This window comes from Dama dama, chromosome 13 (assembly GCF_033118175.1).
Source record: "Dama dama isolate Ldn47 chromosome 13, ASM3311817v1, whole genome shotgun sequence".
Classification (NCBI taxonomy): domain Eukaryota; kingdom Metazoa; phylum Chordata; class Mammalia; order Artiodactyla; family Cervidae; genus Dama; species Dama dama.
In genome coordinates, this window is record NC_083693.1 from 39676115 (window position 1) to 39696127 (window position 20013).

Sequence of the window (20013 nt, forward strand, 5' to 3'; positions counted from 1 at the left end):
CTTCTTTTTTTTTAAGGATTAAATATAATTTTTATTTTATATTGGGGTATAGCCCTACAATTGTTGTGTTAGTTTCAGGTGAATACTTGAATTATACTTCAGTTATACATATACCTTTATATGTTCTTTTTCAGATTCTTTTTTTCCCATATAGGTTATTACAGAATAATAACTCTAACCTGTAGTAGAGTTCCCAGTAACTCCTTGTTGATTATTTATTTTATATATAATAGTGTGTATATATTAATCTCAACTTCTAATTTATCCTTCTTCCCCCACCTTTCCCCTTTAGTAACTGTAAATTTGTTTTTGAAATCTGTGAGTCTGTTTCTGTTTTGTGAATAAGTTCATCTGTATCATCTTTTTAGATTCCACATATAAGTGATACTGTTTGATATTTGTCTTTCTCTGTCTGACTTACCTCACTTAGTATGATGATCTCTAGGTCCATCCGTGTTGCTATAGATGGCATTAGTTCATTCTTTTCTTGACTGAGTCATATTCATGTACATGTACATACATGTACATACTGTATACATGTACCAAATCTTCTTTATCCATTTCTCTGTCAATGGACATTTAGGTTTTTACATGTCTTGGCCATTGCAAATAGAGCTGCAGAGAACATTGGGATGCATATATCTTCTCAGATTATGGTTTCCTCCAGATGCCCAGGAGTGGGATTGCTGGATTATATGGTAGTTATATTGTTAGTTTTCTGAGGAACCTCCATACTATTCTCCATAGTGGCAGCACCAGTTTACATTCCCAGAAACAGTGTGGGAGGGTTCCCTTTTCTCTACACCCTCCCCAGCATTTATTGTTTATAGACATTTCTATGATGGCCATTCTGACCAGTGTGAGGTAATGCCTCATTGTGGTTTTGATTTCCATTTCTCTCATAATTAGTGATGTTGAATACTTTTTCAAGTGCTTTGAGGTTTTTTTTTCCTTTAGGTTTGCTAATATGAACCCTGGCCTTAAGGAGCTTATAGTCTAGAATAGATGGTATAGGAGCCTAAACCTCTATAAGACAAAGTAGAAAAGTGGTACATACCCTGAGTGATGTACAGTTAAAGTGTACAGAAGAGAGAAAAGAGTTGGCTCCCTGACACTGCGTTCAGGTGGAAGCAGTGACCCTGGGTTATAGAAGGTTGGATGAGAGAGAGATTATGCTGGGACTTGTGGAATAGGGGAATCCGTGTTCCTGCCGAGAGAGTTCCATAAGCAGAGGCAGAGGGTGGATAATTGTGTGCCTCTGTCCGTGCACTTGGAACAGTGGTGTCTGGACAAGGTGGCTGGAACACAGCACATAAGGAGGGTGAGGAATGGCTTAAAACGTTGAGGTCAGGTGGTGGAGGGTTCTGAATCACAAGTCAAGGAATTGAGACCATGTTCAGTAAGCAGTAAACCATGAAATTAAAATATGCCTGCTCCTTGGAAGAAAAGCTATGACAAACATAGACAGCATATTAAAAAGCAGAGACATCACTTTGCCAACAAAGGTCTGTTTAGTCAAAGCTGTGGTTTTTCCAGTCGTCATATACGGATGTGAGAGTTGGACCATAAAGAAGGCTGAGTGCCAAAGAATTCATCCTTTCAGATTGCACTGGAGAAGACTCTTGAGAGTCCCTTGGACTGCAAGGAGATCAAAGCAGTCAATCCTAAAGGAAATAAACCCTGAATATTCACTGGAAGAACTGATGCTGAAGCTGAAGTTCCAATACTTTGGCCATCTGATGCGAAGAGCCCATTCATTGGAAAAGACCCTGATGCTGGGAAAGACTGAAGGTAAAAGGAGAAAACAGCAGCAAAGGATGAGATGGTAACACCACCAACTCAATGGACATGAATTTGGGCAAACTTCGGTAAATAGTGAAGGAGAGGGAAGCCTGGCATGGTGCAGTCCATGGGGTCGCAAAGAGTCGGACATGACTGAGCAGCTGAACAGTACCAAGTCGGTAAGCAGTGGGGATTGAGCAAACCCCAGCTTCAGCAGAGGAGTTTTGTGGTGGCTGCATGTAAGATGTGTCAGAGAAGAGAAGATCCTTACCTGGAGGTAAGGATCCTCGTCAGGAGACTGCTTTGAGGAAGATTCGAGAACCCAGGCAGTTGGAAGCTGTCTAGTCTGCCTTGGGATTCCCACAGCCCTTTTCCTGTATCTCTCATACACACTTAGCAATTTTTAACCTTATGTACGTTTTTTAGTTTAAAAGTAGATTTAGTTCATTATTAATGAAAATGAGACAATATAGAAACATATAAAGTAAACAGTTCCTTGTAGTCCCACCACCCAGAGATAACTTCTTTTAACATTGTGGGTCTGTCCTTTCAGATTGCTTTAAATATACATCACACTATATGGGCTTTTTTTTTCCCCCAGATATGAACATAGTTTAAAGCCTACTTTTTCTAATTACCTTGTAGTGAACATCTTTCCTTGTCAAGCAGTATTTCTAGATTTTTGTTGTTGCTTTGGTTGACTTTTGGTTTTCCTTTCCTAGTTTTTAAAATTGTGGTAACATGTACATAACATGAAATGTACTGTCACTGATAGTATATTTGCATCATTGTGCAACCTTTAATATTATTTAGTTGCAGAACATTTTCATAACCTGAAAAGGAAACCCTGCAACAACTAAGCAGTCATTCCCCATTCCTCTCTCTCCCCAGCCCCCAGCAACCATTAATTTGCTTCCTATCTCTAGAGGTTTATCTATTTGAGAAATTTCATGTAAATGGAATCATACAGTATGTGGCCTTTTGTGTCTGGCTTCTTTTACCCAACACAGTGTTTTCAAAGTTCATCATATCTAGATTATCCTTGTCTTTTTTTTTTTTAACAAAACATGCTCAGGAACAAAAAGCAGTGAAATGAAACCTCTCCTCAAGAATACCACTTCTCCCTCCTACCTCCCTACCTGTTAATAACTTTGGATGCAGCCATCTGCATCTTTTAGATGAATGGAGGTTGATAGGAACAATCAAGCGATGACTTTTTTCAACATATTCTGCTGTCTGTCTCCTCCCATCACCTGACATGAACGTGGCAAGATGTTTCAGCTTTTTTAGTCACTTTCAGGATTTAAAAAACTGTTAATTAATGTCTGACTCTTTGCGGCCCCATGGACTGTAACCCACCAGGCTCCTCTGTCCATGGAAGTCTCCAGCAAGAATACTGGAGTGGGTAGCCATTCCCTTCTCCAGGGAATCTTCCCAACCCAGGGATCAAACCCAGGTCTTCTACATTGCAGTGGATTCTTTACTGTCTAAGCCATCAGGGAAGCCCTTCAGGATTTAGGACAGACTCATTTTCAGGTGTTAAAATATCCCATGTAAATGAAAATTCTGTCCAGGCTACACAACCTGACCTACAGGCCAGCCCTTCTGCTCCTTCCCACACCCAGTTCCCTGTATTCACCTGTATTCATCGTCGACATGATCTGAGGATACTTTTGTAAGTTCCTTAGAAACCCGCCTTCTGTGTCCTGCCCACTCCAGCCCCTCTGGGTGCAGTAGGGGAGCTGCATGCACTATTCCACTGGATTCTTGCCTGACTTCAGAGGGCTACCTTCAGTTCCTGCTTTGGACACTGTGTCCCTGGCACCCCTCTGGTCCTCTTGGGTAGAGTCCTGTCAAGATGTACATGGGAGACCATAAACTATAGACTATAGTCCATAACTATTGGCATATTTGTGATCATCTCACATCCTTTCAGTGGCCTTTCTAGATTTGGGGAAATTCCCATGTTGAGTCCACCCCCCATGCAAGGTGGCAGCCTCCCTTGCAGCCAGGATGCAGCTGTGTGATCTGTCTCTGCCGGTTTTTAATCAGGTGGAGCTGGGACCTCGGGAGCTGGGGAGGAGAGGATGTTGGGGTGGTGCAATGGCATCAGCGATGCTTTTGCTGGAGCAGCACTAGGGCCCAGTCCATGTTCCTGACCATAAATGTTTGATACCTGACTCTCTCACCCACCTGGAATTCAGCATCCTTTAAAAATGCACACTCTGCTTAAACTATTGAGTTTAATTTTCACTAAGATCCTTGACTGATGCCACACCCCTGCTTAGCTTTGTGGTTAAGGGCAGGTGGCTCCCGCCAATGTTCTCTGTCCTCTTCTGGCCATCTCCCATGGCCCACTCAGCCTGGGAGTCTGGCATGGGTTTCTCTAGCCTTCTTTCTCACAGGCTGTCAGGAGTAGTAGCTACTAGACCAGCTTAACCATCTGTTAGTATATTCCAAATAGATAGTCTGATATCTCTCTTTAGAAAATGTGAGCATTTACTATCTTTATCTTCGACTTTAGGGCATCTGCCAAATTCTGGGACAACAGGAAAAGTCCCAGTCCACACCTTGTCACATACATATTTCCTCTATATATTGTGTAAGTGGGATCATCATCTATTTATCATTTAGTAACCATTTTTATTGTTACATTGCAGGCAACTTTCCATGTTAATGAAAATAGTATACCTTCATCCATTAATACAAAATCAGCCGTATTGGTGAAAGAACTATTTACAAACAATAAAAAGCAGCCATTTTAAAAGCACACTTGGAACCATCACAATAAAGATTTAGAATATTGCCAGAAGTTCCCTCATATTCCTTTGCAGTCAGTCCTTCCCAGTCTTCCATTTAACTTCATCCTTTTCAATAGCTGTAGGACAATCCCGTAATACAGAAGTTCCTTATTTACCTAGTCTCCTATTGATAGACATTTGCATTGCTTTCAATTTATTATTTTATTGATTTCTTATCAGCACATTTGTGGAGCACCTACTATGTGCTAGGTGTGGTGATATTATATAAATTCAAGAAACTTCTATATGTGTGTATGTATCTATTATTCCCCTAAAACATATCTTCTAACAGTTGAATTGTGCGGCCAAAGAGTACACATTAGAATAATTTTGATAAATATTGTCAAATTACCCTTCAGCAAATTTCCAACAGTTTTCACTTCTATCAACAATGGCTCAGACAGTAAAGAATCTGCCTGCAATGTGGGAGACCTAGGTTCAATCTTAAGGTTGGGAAGATGCCCTGGAGAAGGAAATAGCAACCCACTCCAATATTCTTGCCTGGAAAATTCCATGGACAGAGGGGACAGAGGAGCCTGGCGGGCTACAGTCCGTGGGTCACAAAGAGTTGGACACAGCTGAGCAACTAACACACACATGTATATCTCAATGATGTGCATGAATGGCCATTTTCTCACACACTCATCAGTACCAGGTATTATAAGTCATTCCCAGTCCATTAGGAGAAAAAATGGTTTGAATTTATGTGCCTTTGCTTACTGATAATGTGGACCCACTTTGCATCTGTGACGTTTATTTGGTTTCTGGAAATGACTGCCCCAGGAGCCAAACTCCCTTGACTTTGCCACTGAGTGAGGTCATGACTGGATTCTCTCCACTGAACTGGAAGGACATCCTGTCCTATTGGAAGTGGGACAAAGGTCACCTTTCAATTCCTGATGGCTCCCTGCTTGCCCTTGAACAGCCACTTCGGGTAAAGCCCCTCCAGATTGGGGTTGGTCCTTGTCCCTCCTGTGATTGGACCTGCCCCAGCAGGTACCCCTGAGGAGGTCTGTGTCATTTACACGTCTAAGCTGGCAGAGAGTGTGGGTGGAAATAGCAGGCTTAACTTAGCTATAGTTCCTGGTCAGCTAGATAAAAATCATTATCAAAGGATAAGAATTTTAGCAAAGTCACTCTCTTTTTAACAAGTAAGTATATACAAAGAACTGACTCATTAGAAAAGAACATGATGCTGGGAAAGATTGAAGGCAGGAGGAGAAGGGGACGACAGAGGATGAGATGGTTGAATGGCATCACTGACTCGATGGACATGAGTTTGAGCAAGCTCTGGGAGTTGGTGATGGACAGGGAAGCCTGGCATGCTGCAGTCCATGGGGTCGCAAAGAGTCAGACACGACTGAGCACCTGAACAGACAGACAAAAATATCAATGTGTGGGGCTTCCCTGGTGGCTCAGATGGTAAAGAATCTGTTGGCAGTGCAGAAGACCCAGGTTTGATCCCTGGGTTGGAAAGATTCCCTGGAGAAGGGAATGGCAACCTGCTCCAATATATCAATATATAGGTTAGTGTCTAAAATATGACTGGAAACTATTAGAAGGTGACACCAGAATTTCCTGTAATTCCCCCTACTCTGTGGTGCTCTCCCATCCTCATTCAAGGAGAAGTCAAATCTCCTTGGATAGATCACAGCTCATAACTCCTGGGATTGGGCAGGAACCCAGGAACTGGTTATGTGGCTGGTTTAGTTGGGATGGTTAGGGTTTATGGCACAAGAAAGAAAACGGAATCCTCAGGGCATTAACTGTTCTGAAATAACTCATAGAAATACTGTGACAGGGTAGTTCCTAAGTCAACTAAGTCTTTTCTTGTGGTGCAAGGATATTTATTGCTATTTTTGGTTTCACCCTTGTCCTCTATTTTCACTCCAGTGCTCCATGGGGACAAGGGTATAATTAAGCAAGTATTTGGACTTATCTGGTCCACAGACACCCTCAACTTGCAAATGATTAAGATGTTCTCTTAAAAGGGAACTTTCAAAGCAATCTTGTTTTAGCTATTAAAATTTAAGATATATTGTCTTTAGCCCAGTCATCTCACTTATGGGAATCTATCCCATGCAAATAAAAACACCAGTATATAATGAAATGTATGCAAGATCTTTATTGTAGTATTTTTCACAGGGCCCCAAAACTCTGAAACTGCCTGTCAATAAGGATGTGCGTGTGTGCTAAGTCGCTTCAGTTGTGTCCAGCTCTTTGTGACCCTATGGACTATATAGCCTGCCAGGCTCCTCTGTCCATGAGATTCTCCAGCCAAGAATACTGGAGTGGGAGGGAGGTGGGAGGAGGGGATCGGGATGGGGAATACATGTAACTCCATGGCTGATTCATGTCAATGTATGACAAAACCCACTGAAATGTTGTGAAGTAATTAGCCTCCAACTAATAAAAATAAATGAAAAAAAAAGAAAAGAATACTGGAGTGGGTTGTCATGCCCTCCTCCTAGGGGTCTTCCTGACCCAGGGATCGAATTCACATCTCCTGCATGTATATTAAGGGAAGGTAACAGTGAGGCAGGTGAAGTGGGCAAATGAGGAGGAAGTGGGCAAAAGAGAACACATGTGCTACTAAAGACATGAATTTTATGATAAGCAATTTATATAAAGTTATATGTTATATGTGTGTGTGTATATATATATATATATATATATATGAATTAATAAGTTAGAAAAGTGTAGATCTTTCTCTATTGGCCAGAAAGGATTTCCATTATATATTGCTAAGTGATAAAAGCAAATTACAGAGTTGGTTTTATTTTGTTAAACACAAACCCCCCAAAAATTAGCTTATATCTGTGAGTACATGCTTACATAATTCTGAGCAAGGATTTCCACACCTGGCTGTTAACCTAGGACCTCAGGGGAGACATGGAGGGTTAAAATGGAGGCTGGAGAGAGGTTATCTTTAATATACATATATATGATGATGTATACAAAAATATACATCTTTGCTACATCTGGCCAGTCCTTTAAAGTAGGTTGTAAATTTGATTAGACATGCAAGACTAGATGCCAGGATTGAGTCTAAATTAGGTCATGTGGTTATGGGTAGCACTGCAGGCTCACCTCATCAGCAAGTGATTAAAAGACCAAAAGCCGTTCATTTGGAAGCCAGATGTTGGCCATGAATATTGAGAAGAAAATCAGAATAGCAGGTCAGAGGCTCCTAACTGGGCAACTCAGGACTCAGGCTTCTATTGGAGAACAGTACACAAAAAGAAAAACCTATAAAAGAAAGGTGAAATAATAAAACCTTTGTATCATGGTGAAGCATTTTAGAAACAACATGTTTAGTATAAATTTTGGAAAATTTAAATAAAATTGTGCTTCATTTAAAAAATATATACATATGTGTCTTTGTATTATTTTATGTGTTGCAGTGGACATTTACCTATAATGTATCAGTGATCTGTTACCACAGTAATACCACATAACAACCATTCCCAAAACTTGGTGGGCTTAGAGAAACAAACCTTTCCTAACAGATGGCTGGAGACTGTACCTGCCAGTGTGAGGCGTTGTTAGTTACCTGATATTTATAAGGAAGTTTACAGCTTTCAAAACACCCCTTTTTAATGTTTTGTTCTTCTCACCTCTCTGAATTTTAATTTCTATCTGTGCATCTGTCTTATCACTAGCCCACGAGTTTTCTGAGTGTCTCTGTTATCTTGATAACCCCAGTCTTTGCTATATTCCTAGAGGACACCAGGTGCTAATAAATAGCTAAAGAATGACTTTGAAAAAACAAAATTTTATTTAGGTCATGGGTCTGTGGCTCTGCAGTTTAGGCTGGGCACAGCTGTGTGACTCTTCTAGACTTGACTGAACTCACGTGTCTGGGGGTGGGCAGGTGCAGGTGGCTATTGGCCGTCCTTGGCCGGGGTGACTGGGCATGCTGGCTGTCATGGAAACATGTGAGAGAGAGGGCAAGCCCAGTCACATGAGTGCTTTCTTGTTAGCTGATGTGGTCATCAGGGTTCTACAGAGAAACAGAAGCAATAGGATATTTATGTGTGCATGTGTGTGTTTCTGTGTGTATGTGTGTGTGAATAAAGAGATTTATTATAAGGAACTGGCTCACAGGATGATGGAAGCTGAGAAGTCCAGATCCAGTAAAGCCAACAGGATAATTTTGAGCCTGAGTGTGAAAACAGAAGGCTGATGCCCCAACTAACAGAAAGTGAGGCAGAGAGAGAGAATTCTTTCTTGCTGCTGCTGCTAAGTCACTTCAGTCACGTCTGACTCTGCACGACCCCATAGATGGCAGCCCACCAGGCTCCCTGTCCCTGGGATTCTCCAGGCAAGAACACTGGAGTGGGTTGCCATTTCCTTCTCCAATGCATGAAAGTGAAAAGTGAAAGCGAAGCCACTCAGTCGTGTCCAACTCACAGTGACCCCATGAACTGCAGCCTACCAGGCTCCTCCGTCCATGGGATTTTCCAGGCAAGAGTACTGGAGTGGGGTGCCATTGCCGTCTCCGAATTCTTTCTTACTAGCTTCTTATTCTCTTCAGGCCATCTACAAATTGAATGAGACCCACCCACACTGGCGAGGGCAGCCTCCTTTACTCAGTCTACCAATTCAGATTTTAATCTCATGCAAAAATATCCTTTTAGACACCCCGAGGCACACTGTTTAACCAGAGGGCCCCTTGTGTGCCAAGTTGACACATAAAACTAATCATCACAGTTTCCCATCTACGTTGACAAAGCAAGTCACATGGCCAGCCCCAGCGACAGGTGAGGGGGTAATGAGAAGCTCTGTGACTGTCCTTGTCCATTTGGGCTGCTGTCACAGAATGTCATAGGCTGGGGGCCTTCTTACAGTTCAGAGACCTGGCAAGTCCAGGGTCAAGGTGCTGGCAGACCTGGTGTCTGGTGAAGACTCTCCTCCTGGTTTATAATAGGCGGTGTTCTGGTTGTATTCTCACATGGCTAAGAAGTCTTCACTCTTGTGTTTCTTCTTATTAGGGTACTAATCCCATTTGTGAGGATTCCTTCCCCATGACTTAATTACTTTCCAAAGGCATTACCTCCCAATACCACCAACATATGAGTTGGTGCAGAATCTGCTCCTAGGGAGAGCAACTTACCAACATATGTAAGAACAAAAGGGGATTACTACAGGGAGAGTGAGAATGTGGTCATTTTTGCATCCTACCACAGATGTACAAAAAAGTACTACAAAAGTATTGAAGAAAGAGGATTTTCCCCCATTTATCAAAGAATGGTCATTTGTCTGGTGCAATGTAGAATTCAATGACAAAGTTAATTATGCCCAAGTTCTTAAATCTTTTAGTTACCATCATGTACAACCAAAGATTTCTTCAGAGATTTACAAAGTCTTACTCTTAAGATTTGCTTGACTGGAGTGGGGAGGGGGGATGGTAGGGTCAGCCACTGCAGCCCTAGCTCATTGTTATCCCTTCTCTAAATCACAGATATTTGAGTTCCCCAGGAGCTCTGCAGAATTCTGGAGGGAAAATGACATCAAGTGGCAGGTAAGGAATGCCTGCTATAGGATGTCCATTTCTGCCCAGGCTAACCAGGGGCAAGGAACCACTGGATCCTTTGTTCCAGCAGGGACAGCTTAGGGAAGTGCTCGTTAGAAAAAAAAAAATTGTTGGGAGCAAGGGAAGGATTAGAATAGTGGTCCTCTTGGTTTTCTTCTCGGACACAAGAGTAATTTCAGATCTAGTTTTTTGTGATCTCATTTTGTGTGTCCCCTGCTTTATGACACTGGTAATAGTTGAGTGGCTACATTATTTGGTAAGTGGAGAAGAGCAAATGGTAGAAAGTAAGAGCAGTCCACAGGAGACAGGGCCGCATCTAGAAAAGAGAGCCACTGTGGGCTCCCTGCCTGCTTCTTTAACTGCTAAGAACTGTGCAGTTGACTAGAGATGAGAGAGAGAGAATGCTCACAGACATGATTGATTTTCTTCATTTTCACTCGTTGTTAACAGAGCAAGGTACAATGGGTCAAGGTAACAACAAGGTTGACCTTGCATTGCTGTACACGAACCTTTGTCTTTTAGAGCAAGAAACAGCCTCCTTCTGGGGGTGTGGAACATCGTATCTGTGAAAGGTGCCTGTGCTCACTGGCTTCTCCCTAGGAGCAGATTCTGCAGCGTGCTTGAGGATGTCAAAGCTGGACCCCACACATGTGCTCTCTAAATAAAAGAGCCCTGAGGTTTGGTAAGAGCACATCTTTTATCTCTCCTGTGAACCAGTTACCAACACTTGGCCAGTCTTGTTTGGAGACCCAGGAAATTTCCTTCAGCAGAGCCTCAGAACCATCTCAGAAGTGTCCAAACCTGGTCTGGCAGACAGGTGGTTATACACCAGAGAGCTCCTTCCTGCTTCTTGCTTGCTAAGATAACTGAGGTTTGTTTATGGTAACAATATGCCCAGCTCCTAAAGGATGAGTCACGACTGGTCTAGGGTCTCATATCACCCTAGTCCCTTGGCCAGCTGTGTATTGTCCTTGGTTCTTTTGTAGCCATATGACCTAGCTCTGCCCAAGAGATATTAGATGTTGAATAGAGGCCTTGGAAAGATAATACCAGCTAAATAAAAGACCAAACTTCATGAGGAGAAAGGCTTTGATTGTTCCTTTTTGGTAGGAGCTAGTGTGAGGATGTGCAAGCTGGAGCTGCAGCAGCCATTCTGCAACCACAAGGCAACAAATATGAATAATGCATCACAAGGGGAATGAGGGAATGCCAAGATACAAAGGGCTTGAGTCCTTGGTGATATCTTTGAGCCTCTGCCTCCAGGCCTCTTGCTATGTAAGATAATTAGAAGTCTTTACCGCCTAAGTCACTGTTAGTCAGATATTTTGTTACTTGCAAATAAAATTATTCCTAACTAATATAGCGGGTCATCTTCAGCCTGGCCAGGATAGGATTTGCTGACTATTTCACCATACTAGCTTTGTGTGCAAAATACACAGGGATAAAAATCCCTTCTATAAATTACCTCAAGCAGACTTTCTGATACAGAAGATCAGAGTGTGGTCTGTGGATCAGCAAATCATTATTCTCTGAAGTTTTTTCAAAATATAGATTCTCAAGTTCCCACCCCAGACATACTAAATTAGAAACTTCGTGGGTAAGGCTATCAATTTGTATTTACATAAACCTTCGTGGTAATTCTGGTGCAATGGAAAGTTTAAGAACCACTGATATTGAGGGTCAAGTGCAGTGGTTGCATGTCAGAAACACCTGGGGAATTTGAAGAAGATTCTCAAACTTCACCTGCACAGTTCTGATCCAGCATTTCTACAGTGTAGCCTGTGAATTTATATTTCCCAAAAGACCCCCAGGTGATTCGCAGTAAAAGCAGGTATGGCAACCAATGGAACACAGATGAAAGCAGATCATGTATGCCAGGGGGTTGTCACTAAAGTAAGAGATGAGGAGTAGACTTAGTCGAGTAGACTTAGTCGCCCCTGGGGACAGGTGAGCCAAATTACCGATTTTCTCACCTGGTAGGTGAGGGAACTGACTACTTGTTTTTAGAAGCCTTTTTCAGCTCTAAGATCCCTAGGATGACAACTTGAACTTTGCAGGTCTGGCTGGAACAAGCCAATATGGTTTTGGTAAATTACATAGACAGACTCATGAGCAACAAGTGGAATGGACTGAAATTGCCTCAAGTTTAAAGAGCAGCCTTCCTCCCCACTGCTGCCAGACCAAATAAATCCAAAACAGGTTTCCTCTTCTGCCTTCCCAGGTTATGAGACAGCAGGTTTGCACCGCAGATGTTCATTTATAGAGTGCTAGACTACACCTGCTTCATGCTAGGCTTGTGCTTTGGGCGTTATTTCATTTGGAAAATATTATTTTTAAAAAGCATCATCTTAAGGGATCTTGCCTTCTGAACTGTGTTTCTTGTTAAGGTTCTAAATCGCTGAAGCAGCCTACTCACTGTCCATCCAAATAGGATTTTAACCCTCTATCCTGCCTCATCTTTGCCTGTACTGGAGATGCCAATCATTTCTTCCCCATCCCCACATCTCCTTCCAGGACCCTGCCGTCCCCGTTTCCAAGGAGCCTGCTCCCCTCTCAACCTCTCCTGAGTGAGTGTTTAAATCTGTAACACTGAAAAATAAACCACCACCACAAAACACCTCACTGATCGACTTTGGAAGATTATTTTGAAAACCAATAAATAAAGGAGGGAAAGTTAAGCATGTATCCTTCCTTTTCTATATGAATTGTACCTTAAGCTAATCTAATAGTTGACGAGGGGGAGTTTGTCTTCACAGAAGCTGAGAAATGAAGACAGAAAGATGAAATCGTGTGATCTTTTTGCAAGCCCTAATGAATTAATGGGATCTAGGGAGTGACCATCAATGGCTGTTATGTCACAAAAGAAAAAAAAGACATTCTGTGTCTCTGAATGGAAGTCATGATACTGCTTATGAAAGTGAAAACAAAACAAAACAAAACAAAACTAAAGGTGAATCTTATTAAAGTTTATAGACTAATGTTTATAGGAAATACAGAGGACAGAGGGACATGTTAAATGAAACCAAAGAGATATAATCACCATAATTTAGACTATGGGAAACTTCATGAGACAACCCAGTTTTTCCAACAAATTACATGGGAAAAAATCCAATACTGTAAAGCAATCATCCTTCAACTAAAAATAAATAACTTTTTTTTAATTGCATGGGAAAAAAGTGAGATGGAGCGGGAAACCTACAGATTAATTAAGAATCATGTGAACCAATCATAATGTGTGGACCTTGTTTGACTCCTTATTCAACAAACCTTTAAAAATTATAGGAGAAATAAGGAAATGTGAATAATTCCTGGATATTTCATAATATTAAGAAAATATTGTTGATTTAATAGTTGATGATAGTTTTGTGGTTGCATCTTTTAGAGGAAATCCTTACCCTTATGCTTAGGGTTACATATTGAAACATTCACACATGAATAAAATGACACCCCAAATTTCTTTCAAAATAATCATGAGGAGTGAGAAGGGGCAGTCTACAGAGAGAACTAGACAGTCCCTGTGCTGTTAACTGCTGAAGTTGGGTGAAAGATAACTAGAAATTCACTCTGCAGATCTCTACAGCTCTATATATTTGAAATCTTTCTTTCTAAAATGTCAAATTTTAAAAATTTAAATCATTTTTATTTCTATTTTTTTAAATGTCTTATATGGGTCATATTAGTATAGTATTTTATGTTTATTATGTATAAATATAGATTTGTCAAGTTTTACTTGTTCATTACTGCTAAGGATACACAAAAATTTGGGGGTTTTGTGTATTTTACACTTGCATGCCCAACTGGACTGGAAGGTCCATGGAAGCAAAGACCTTCCTAGTATATACTCCAGAGAGTTAATATCTCAAGATATAGCATGTAAAGGGCTCACCTGCAAATACAACTTGTTAAAACATCATTCCAGAAGGTTGTGTTGCTCACCTGGACTCCTATTTGTGGACACCTCCATCCTGACTTCATTGTCAGTGGAGGATGGACAGCCCACGTGACCAGTCCAACCATTGGGAGGAGTTGGTTTGCTTGAGGCTTTGTAGAAAGACCTGGAAAGATTGAGACTAACTAAATCTGTGCTATGGAATCGAGAACTTGATATATTTACTATACAGTTAATATTATAGATGCTACAGGAGAGTTCTCATTTTTAAGTTCACGTCCTCCTTATAAAGGTAGAAAGTAAGGTGAAACCCCCAGCAAGGTGTGGCTGCAAAACATTTGTCCAGATTCTCCTTGCTATTGTCTCTGGCTCTTTCGCCCATGCTTTGTTTTGCCCCAAAAACATCTGGTGTGAAAACAGTGGTCCCCATATTAAAGCTTTTCTGGCTTTATTAATTTATTCTTTTATTTGGCTGTACTGGGTCTTTGTCTCGGCATGTGAACTCTTCATTGTGGCATGCAGGATCTAGTTCTCTGGCCAGAGATTGAACCTGGGCCCCCTGCATTGAGAGTGCAGAGTCTTAACTACCAGACCACCAGGGAAATCCCAGAGCTCATCTGATTTTATGAAGCTCTCCATCTCTCTTATTTCCAGTTGCTCAAAGTTCAGATTTCCCAAGATTTCCTCAATTTCCTTTACCTTGAGCTGTTACTTTTCTTAGTTACACAGAACTTGAATGCACTTCCCCGCTTTGCAGGTTTACCATCAATCCTCTAATATGTTTCACTCCAGGAGCACCTTTTCCTTTGGCACCATGTAGCAATTCTGTCCCTTTGTTCCTTGAGAGCTGAGCTTCAGGATTGCATGGCTAAGTCACTCAGTCAGGTCCCACTCTTTGGGACCCCATGGAGCGTAGCCTGCCAGACTCCTCTGTCCATGGAATTCTCCAGACAAGAATTCTGGACAATTCAGACAAGGGTTGCCGTGCCCTCCTCCAGGGGATCTTCCTGACCCAGGGATCGAACCGCATCTCTCTCTTACATCTCCTGCATTGGCAAGTGGGTTCTTTATCACTCATGCCACCTGGGAAGAGCTTCAGGATTGGGAGAGGATATTTATCCTGGATTGATGTCTTGTAGGAAAACCAGTTTGCAATTAGAATGTAATTTATGAAAGGACCAGCCCTTTGAGTAACTTCCCTTTTAAGTAGTTAAAAATCACCCAAAACCTGGGTCTGTCTCCTTGTCTGTGTACAATCTGTTACTCTTTCCCAGAAGACTTCAAGGTGGTACTATAGTATCTGTTTGTAGAAAAGTATATTCTATTTACCTAATCCAGATTTTAAGAGGAAATCTTACACTCAGACATCCAAATGCTTTGGAATGTGCTTAGATTCAACAGACTGTGCAATTTAAATTTATAAAACAATAGCTCTGTTGATAAAAGCCAACAGTAGATGCCAGGCACTATTCCAAGGGTTTTACATGCATTAACTCATTTAGTTAGTTCTATTATTATTCCCATATTTTATGGGTGGAAAAAATGAGGACAAGGTTTATTATTAGAGACATAGCACAATGTATGGGAGAACACACAGATAAAGTTTATTTATTTGAGGCAGAAATATACATCAGGAGAGGAGTATGGGTATCTTGAATGAGGGCTGCAGTAAGAGGTGATTTAAATCCATATAGAGCAGGGGTCCCCAACTGTTAGAAGTGGGGCTGCACAGCAGGAGGTGAGTGGCAGGTGAGCAAATGGGAAGCTTCATCTGTGTTTACAGTCACTCCTCATTGCTCACATTACCACCTGAGCTCTGCTTCCTGCCAGCTCAGCTGTGGCATTAGATTCTCACAGGAGTGCAAACCCTAGTGTGAACTGTGCATGTGAGGGAAATAGGTCGTGTGCTCCTTATAGGAATCATCCTGAAACCATTTCCCCCCACCACCCCATGGAAAAACCATCTTCCATGAAACCGGTCCCTGGCGCCAGAAAGGTTGGGGACCGCTGTTACAAAAGACCGTCCTTCTGGGTCTTTGTTTATATTTGGTCAGTTACCTTCTCTTTTCACACCTGACTGGTCCTAGGACCCGCTCCAACATGTGTGCACAATTTTTTGCTAAGATGGATCCCACTGCAGAGGCCTATGGGCTGTTCACACTTATTACGGGGTGGTGTCCCCTCCCTTTTTGTCCCCCAAGGAGCCTCCCTGCACATGTGCAGACAGGGAAGTTTTCCTTGACCTCAGGAGTGGTCATCTTGTCTCTTTACTTCAGCAGAGCTCAGCTTCCACCACTAGCTTTGCTCTTGGAGTGTCTGGGTGAGAACAAAGCTTCCGTTTTACTCCACTTGACAAATACCAGCTGTCCAGCCCAGGGGCCCATCTATCTCATACCTCATGACCACAGGCAGCCTCGGTCTGAGGTGTGTGGCCTCTCTCCTGGAGTGACCCGGTTGGGAAGAAGAGAGGGAGGCCTGGAAGAGTGAAGAAACAGCCTACCTGAGGAGAGGGAAATCTCGGGAGAAAGAAATCTGTGGGAAAGCTCTTGAGGTTATTTTAGACAAACCTAATTTTTGAGATTCCTAAAGCTGAAGTATATAGAGTTACCCTGGTTTTTACTTGGCTATTTAGTAGAAAGAGTTGTGGTTCAACCTGGCTCTCTGCCATCTCCGTGTGATGCAGAAAATCACTTTGTCACTCTGGGCCCATTTCTTCATCTCTAAAAAAGAGAGAAATCCTGTTTATTGGTATCTGCCATAAGTAATGATCAGAATCTGTGCACTGTTACTTTGAAGGGAAGTCTATCTCAGAGAAAGTTCTAAGGGCTTCCATCTTTAGATGAGCTTAGGAGGACTCTGGTTTGGCTCCTGAGTGTAACAAATTCCTACTATTCAATTATTTGTTTGCAGGGTACCACATTCACATGTTTTGTAGAACTCATGCTTGGAAATGCTGACGTCAGACTTCAAGACAGCTGAGCCCCACTAGTCACCAGGAAAACCCATGGCCCTGGTTGCATCTTTCAACATGACCAATCCACAGTAAGTAGCACTGGGATCTGCTTTCTGCAGGTGCTGAGTTGGTATGTCTGGATAGGGGAAATAGCCAATAGCTCCTTCCCTAGCCCCGTAGAGATGGAGGGGCTCCAGGTGGTTTTGTCCTTGAGCCTGACATTAAAATAACTTGTTAAAATCTACTTTTTCTCTGAGTTGCCTTACTCTTGTCATCTCATTTTTTTAGTTCAAAAAGGCAGAGGAATTCTGCAATCCAAAACTGGGGTTGTAGGGACTAGCCTGGTGGTCCAGTGTTTAAGACTGTGGTTCCATTGCAGAGGACACGGGTTCGATCCCTCGTCAGGGAACTAAGATCCCACATGCCACACAGTGCAACCAAAAGACAAAACTGGGATTGTAATCCCATTGCTAGTCCTGTGGAATTACTAATATCCCATCGGCCAAAACAAGTCTCTTGATTGAACACAGCATCAGAGGTGGGAAAAATACTCTTCCTTTTGATGGGAAGCTGCAGAGTCACATGGCAAAGTGAGGGGTGCAGAAAGGAATCACTGATACATGTTGTCTACCATACTGTTCTTCTTACCCAAGATCAGGGACCAGTCCCAACACCCAGACCTTTACTCCTCCTAAAGGAGGCCTTGTCTCCTTCTGCTGAAAGATGACCACATGAGGCGAGATGGTGCCGGGCCATGGTGCTATGACCATTAGCAGGAGGGGAAAAGAGAGCAAGAAAGTCAGAAAGACAGAAGTAGCTTATCCCATGCTTCTCAGGACCACATCCTGTTAGTCTCAGAAACTCACCCCAGCCCTCCATGAACATCCCATGGATCAGAAAGCCCCGGTTCAGCAATCCATAGTTTCCAAAAGAAAAGAACACATTCAGTCCAGTGTCGTCTAGTTTTGGGGGAACATCTGGAAGAGCCAGGATTCCCGCATGAACAACCACACTTCTGTTCCAATTGTTGAGAAACACAGCAACTTCACATCCCGTGACTGTTCTGTCTGAAGATCTTGAGTCATTTTGTAGATGTCACACCATGATGAGTACCATTATCCGTGCTTCACAGGGAGCAAAGAACTAAGGTTTAAATAAGGCCCACAGAAGAGAACTGGGGCACTGGAAATTACTGGGTGAACTCAGGTGGCTTAGGCCACCAACCTGTGGTGCTCAAGAAAAATCCCTGTTTTCCCTCAATTATCTGGATGATTCAAGCAAAAGAGAAGTAGGCAGATGCAGTTCTAGACTTTCCAGATCGCTGCCACTGTATATTATTGGGTAGCTTTCAGTAACTAATAATCTTGGTAGTTGGAAAAGCTTAGCATTTAGAACCATCCAGCCCAGTGTAGGGACTTCTCAATCCAGAGTCCCCCCACTTCCTCTTTCTCATACCCATGTCAGGTCATAGAGAAGGGATGGCACCTCTCTTTCACCTCGTCATGCCTCTGCTGGGGAAACTGAAGCCCCAGAATGCGGAGGCCCACAGAAGTCAGCACTGGAATCCGCACTTGAGCCCAAGAACAGTTTAACACAGACTGGGCTGTCACCTCAGCCTTACCACTGGCCTCTCAACGATCCTTGGATAGTTAATTCTTACTCCTCCTCACTGTTTGGCCAGAGGCGTAATACCCAGCCCTTCAGATTCTACAGGATGAGCTAGGCTCAAAGATTTGTTGGGGAGACCAAAGACGGCACCCCAGGAGGTGAAAGCAAAATGATCCAGCTTACCATCTCTTCACAGGGTAGCTGTTGGAGTTGGGAGGAAGAGTTTTTGGTTACCCAACACACTGAAGGATGTGTAAAGTCCCCTTTCCTATTGATGTTGTTAGTGACCTCCTGTGGTCACTGAAGGTCACAGCCACAAATTCCTCCACCAATTGCTAAGTACCCTGCTTGGTTGCTTGATAACCTGTTACAGGAGGTAGCCCTGCCCCGAGTTGAGATGCTCTGTAATAATAATGGAGTTGTGGGTTATTTGCAGGGCCCTTGGTGAGTCTGACAGTAACCTAGGATGAGACTCACAACTTCTTGAACATTTGATCTATTGATCCCCATTTCCTACTCTCAACCTTAAAAGAGCTGTAACAGAACCAGTGTGAGTAGGAACAGAATGGCATCCAGGACAGCTGGTCCCTCCTCTCCTCACGGCCTGAAGGCTCACTTGGCCCCTCCAGATCAGCCCCCTAAGCACCAGCAGTACATCCAGTTGTGAGCAAGCACCTCATTTCTCTATTGTGTACAGATGGTAGGACCATTACAAAGAAACCCGGGAGACAATTTACAAGAATATATTAATTACTCCAACATAAAGTCCGGTGACTGAGAAGCCTAAAAATCTAAATCCTGGCTTTGCTGGTTGGCAGAGTTTCCATCTGGGTCTATACCTGCCCCCAAAGCTCATGTTTTCAGATGTGAGCACGCTTCTGCTTTTCCCCAGCTGATGAAGGAGATGGCACGGGTGGTGGGGTGGCCAGTGGGGAGGAACGAAACCTCACCCTCCTTTGCCCTCCTCCGCCCTCCTCTAGCACAGCAGTGATCCCGTGCCTACTCCCTCGTCTCCTTGGGGAACAGAAACGTCATTTTGTTCTTGGGGGATGACTCTGTCCTGTTGCCATCCTCCCCCACTCAGGCCTGCCACAGAAAGAGGACTTTCCGAAGTTGAGATCATCTCCCAACAAGTAGATGAAGAAACCAAGAGCATTGCTCCTGTGCAGCTGGTGAACTTTGCCTATCGCGACTTGCCGCTGGCTGCCGTCGACCTCTCCACAGCGGGCTCGCAGCTCCTGTCAAATCTGGACGAAGATTACCAAAGAGAAGGGTAGGTGTGGGACCGCTGAGTAGCTAAGAAGTCTGTCACATTAACGCCCCAGGTTTCCATGGGTACCTCCAGGGAGGCAGCCCGAGAGGAGAGATGCCAGATAGTCAAGAGACCAGAAGTTCACATCAGGCCACATGGGCCCTCCTCCTCAGACGTGGTTTCCTCAGAAAA

General features: G+C 42.9%; 1 protein-coding gene across 1 annotated transcript in view; it reads left to right on the forward strand.

Annotated features, from left to right (window-relative positions):
• The window catches only part of TMEM266 (transmembrane protein 266), a 123613-nt gene that overhangs the window by 39528 nt on the left and 64072 nt on the right, over window positions 1–20013 (forward strand). The window contains exons 2-3 of the mRNA XM_061158913.1: window positions 16919–17050; window positions 19654–19842. Coding sequence (XP_061014896.1) covers window positions 17013–17050; window positions 19654–19842 — 227 coding nt within the window. The 5' untranslated portion in view covers window positions 16919–17012. The remainder of the gene's footprint in view (window positions 1–16918; window positions 17051–19653; window positions 19843–20013) is intronic.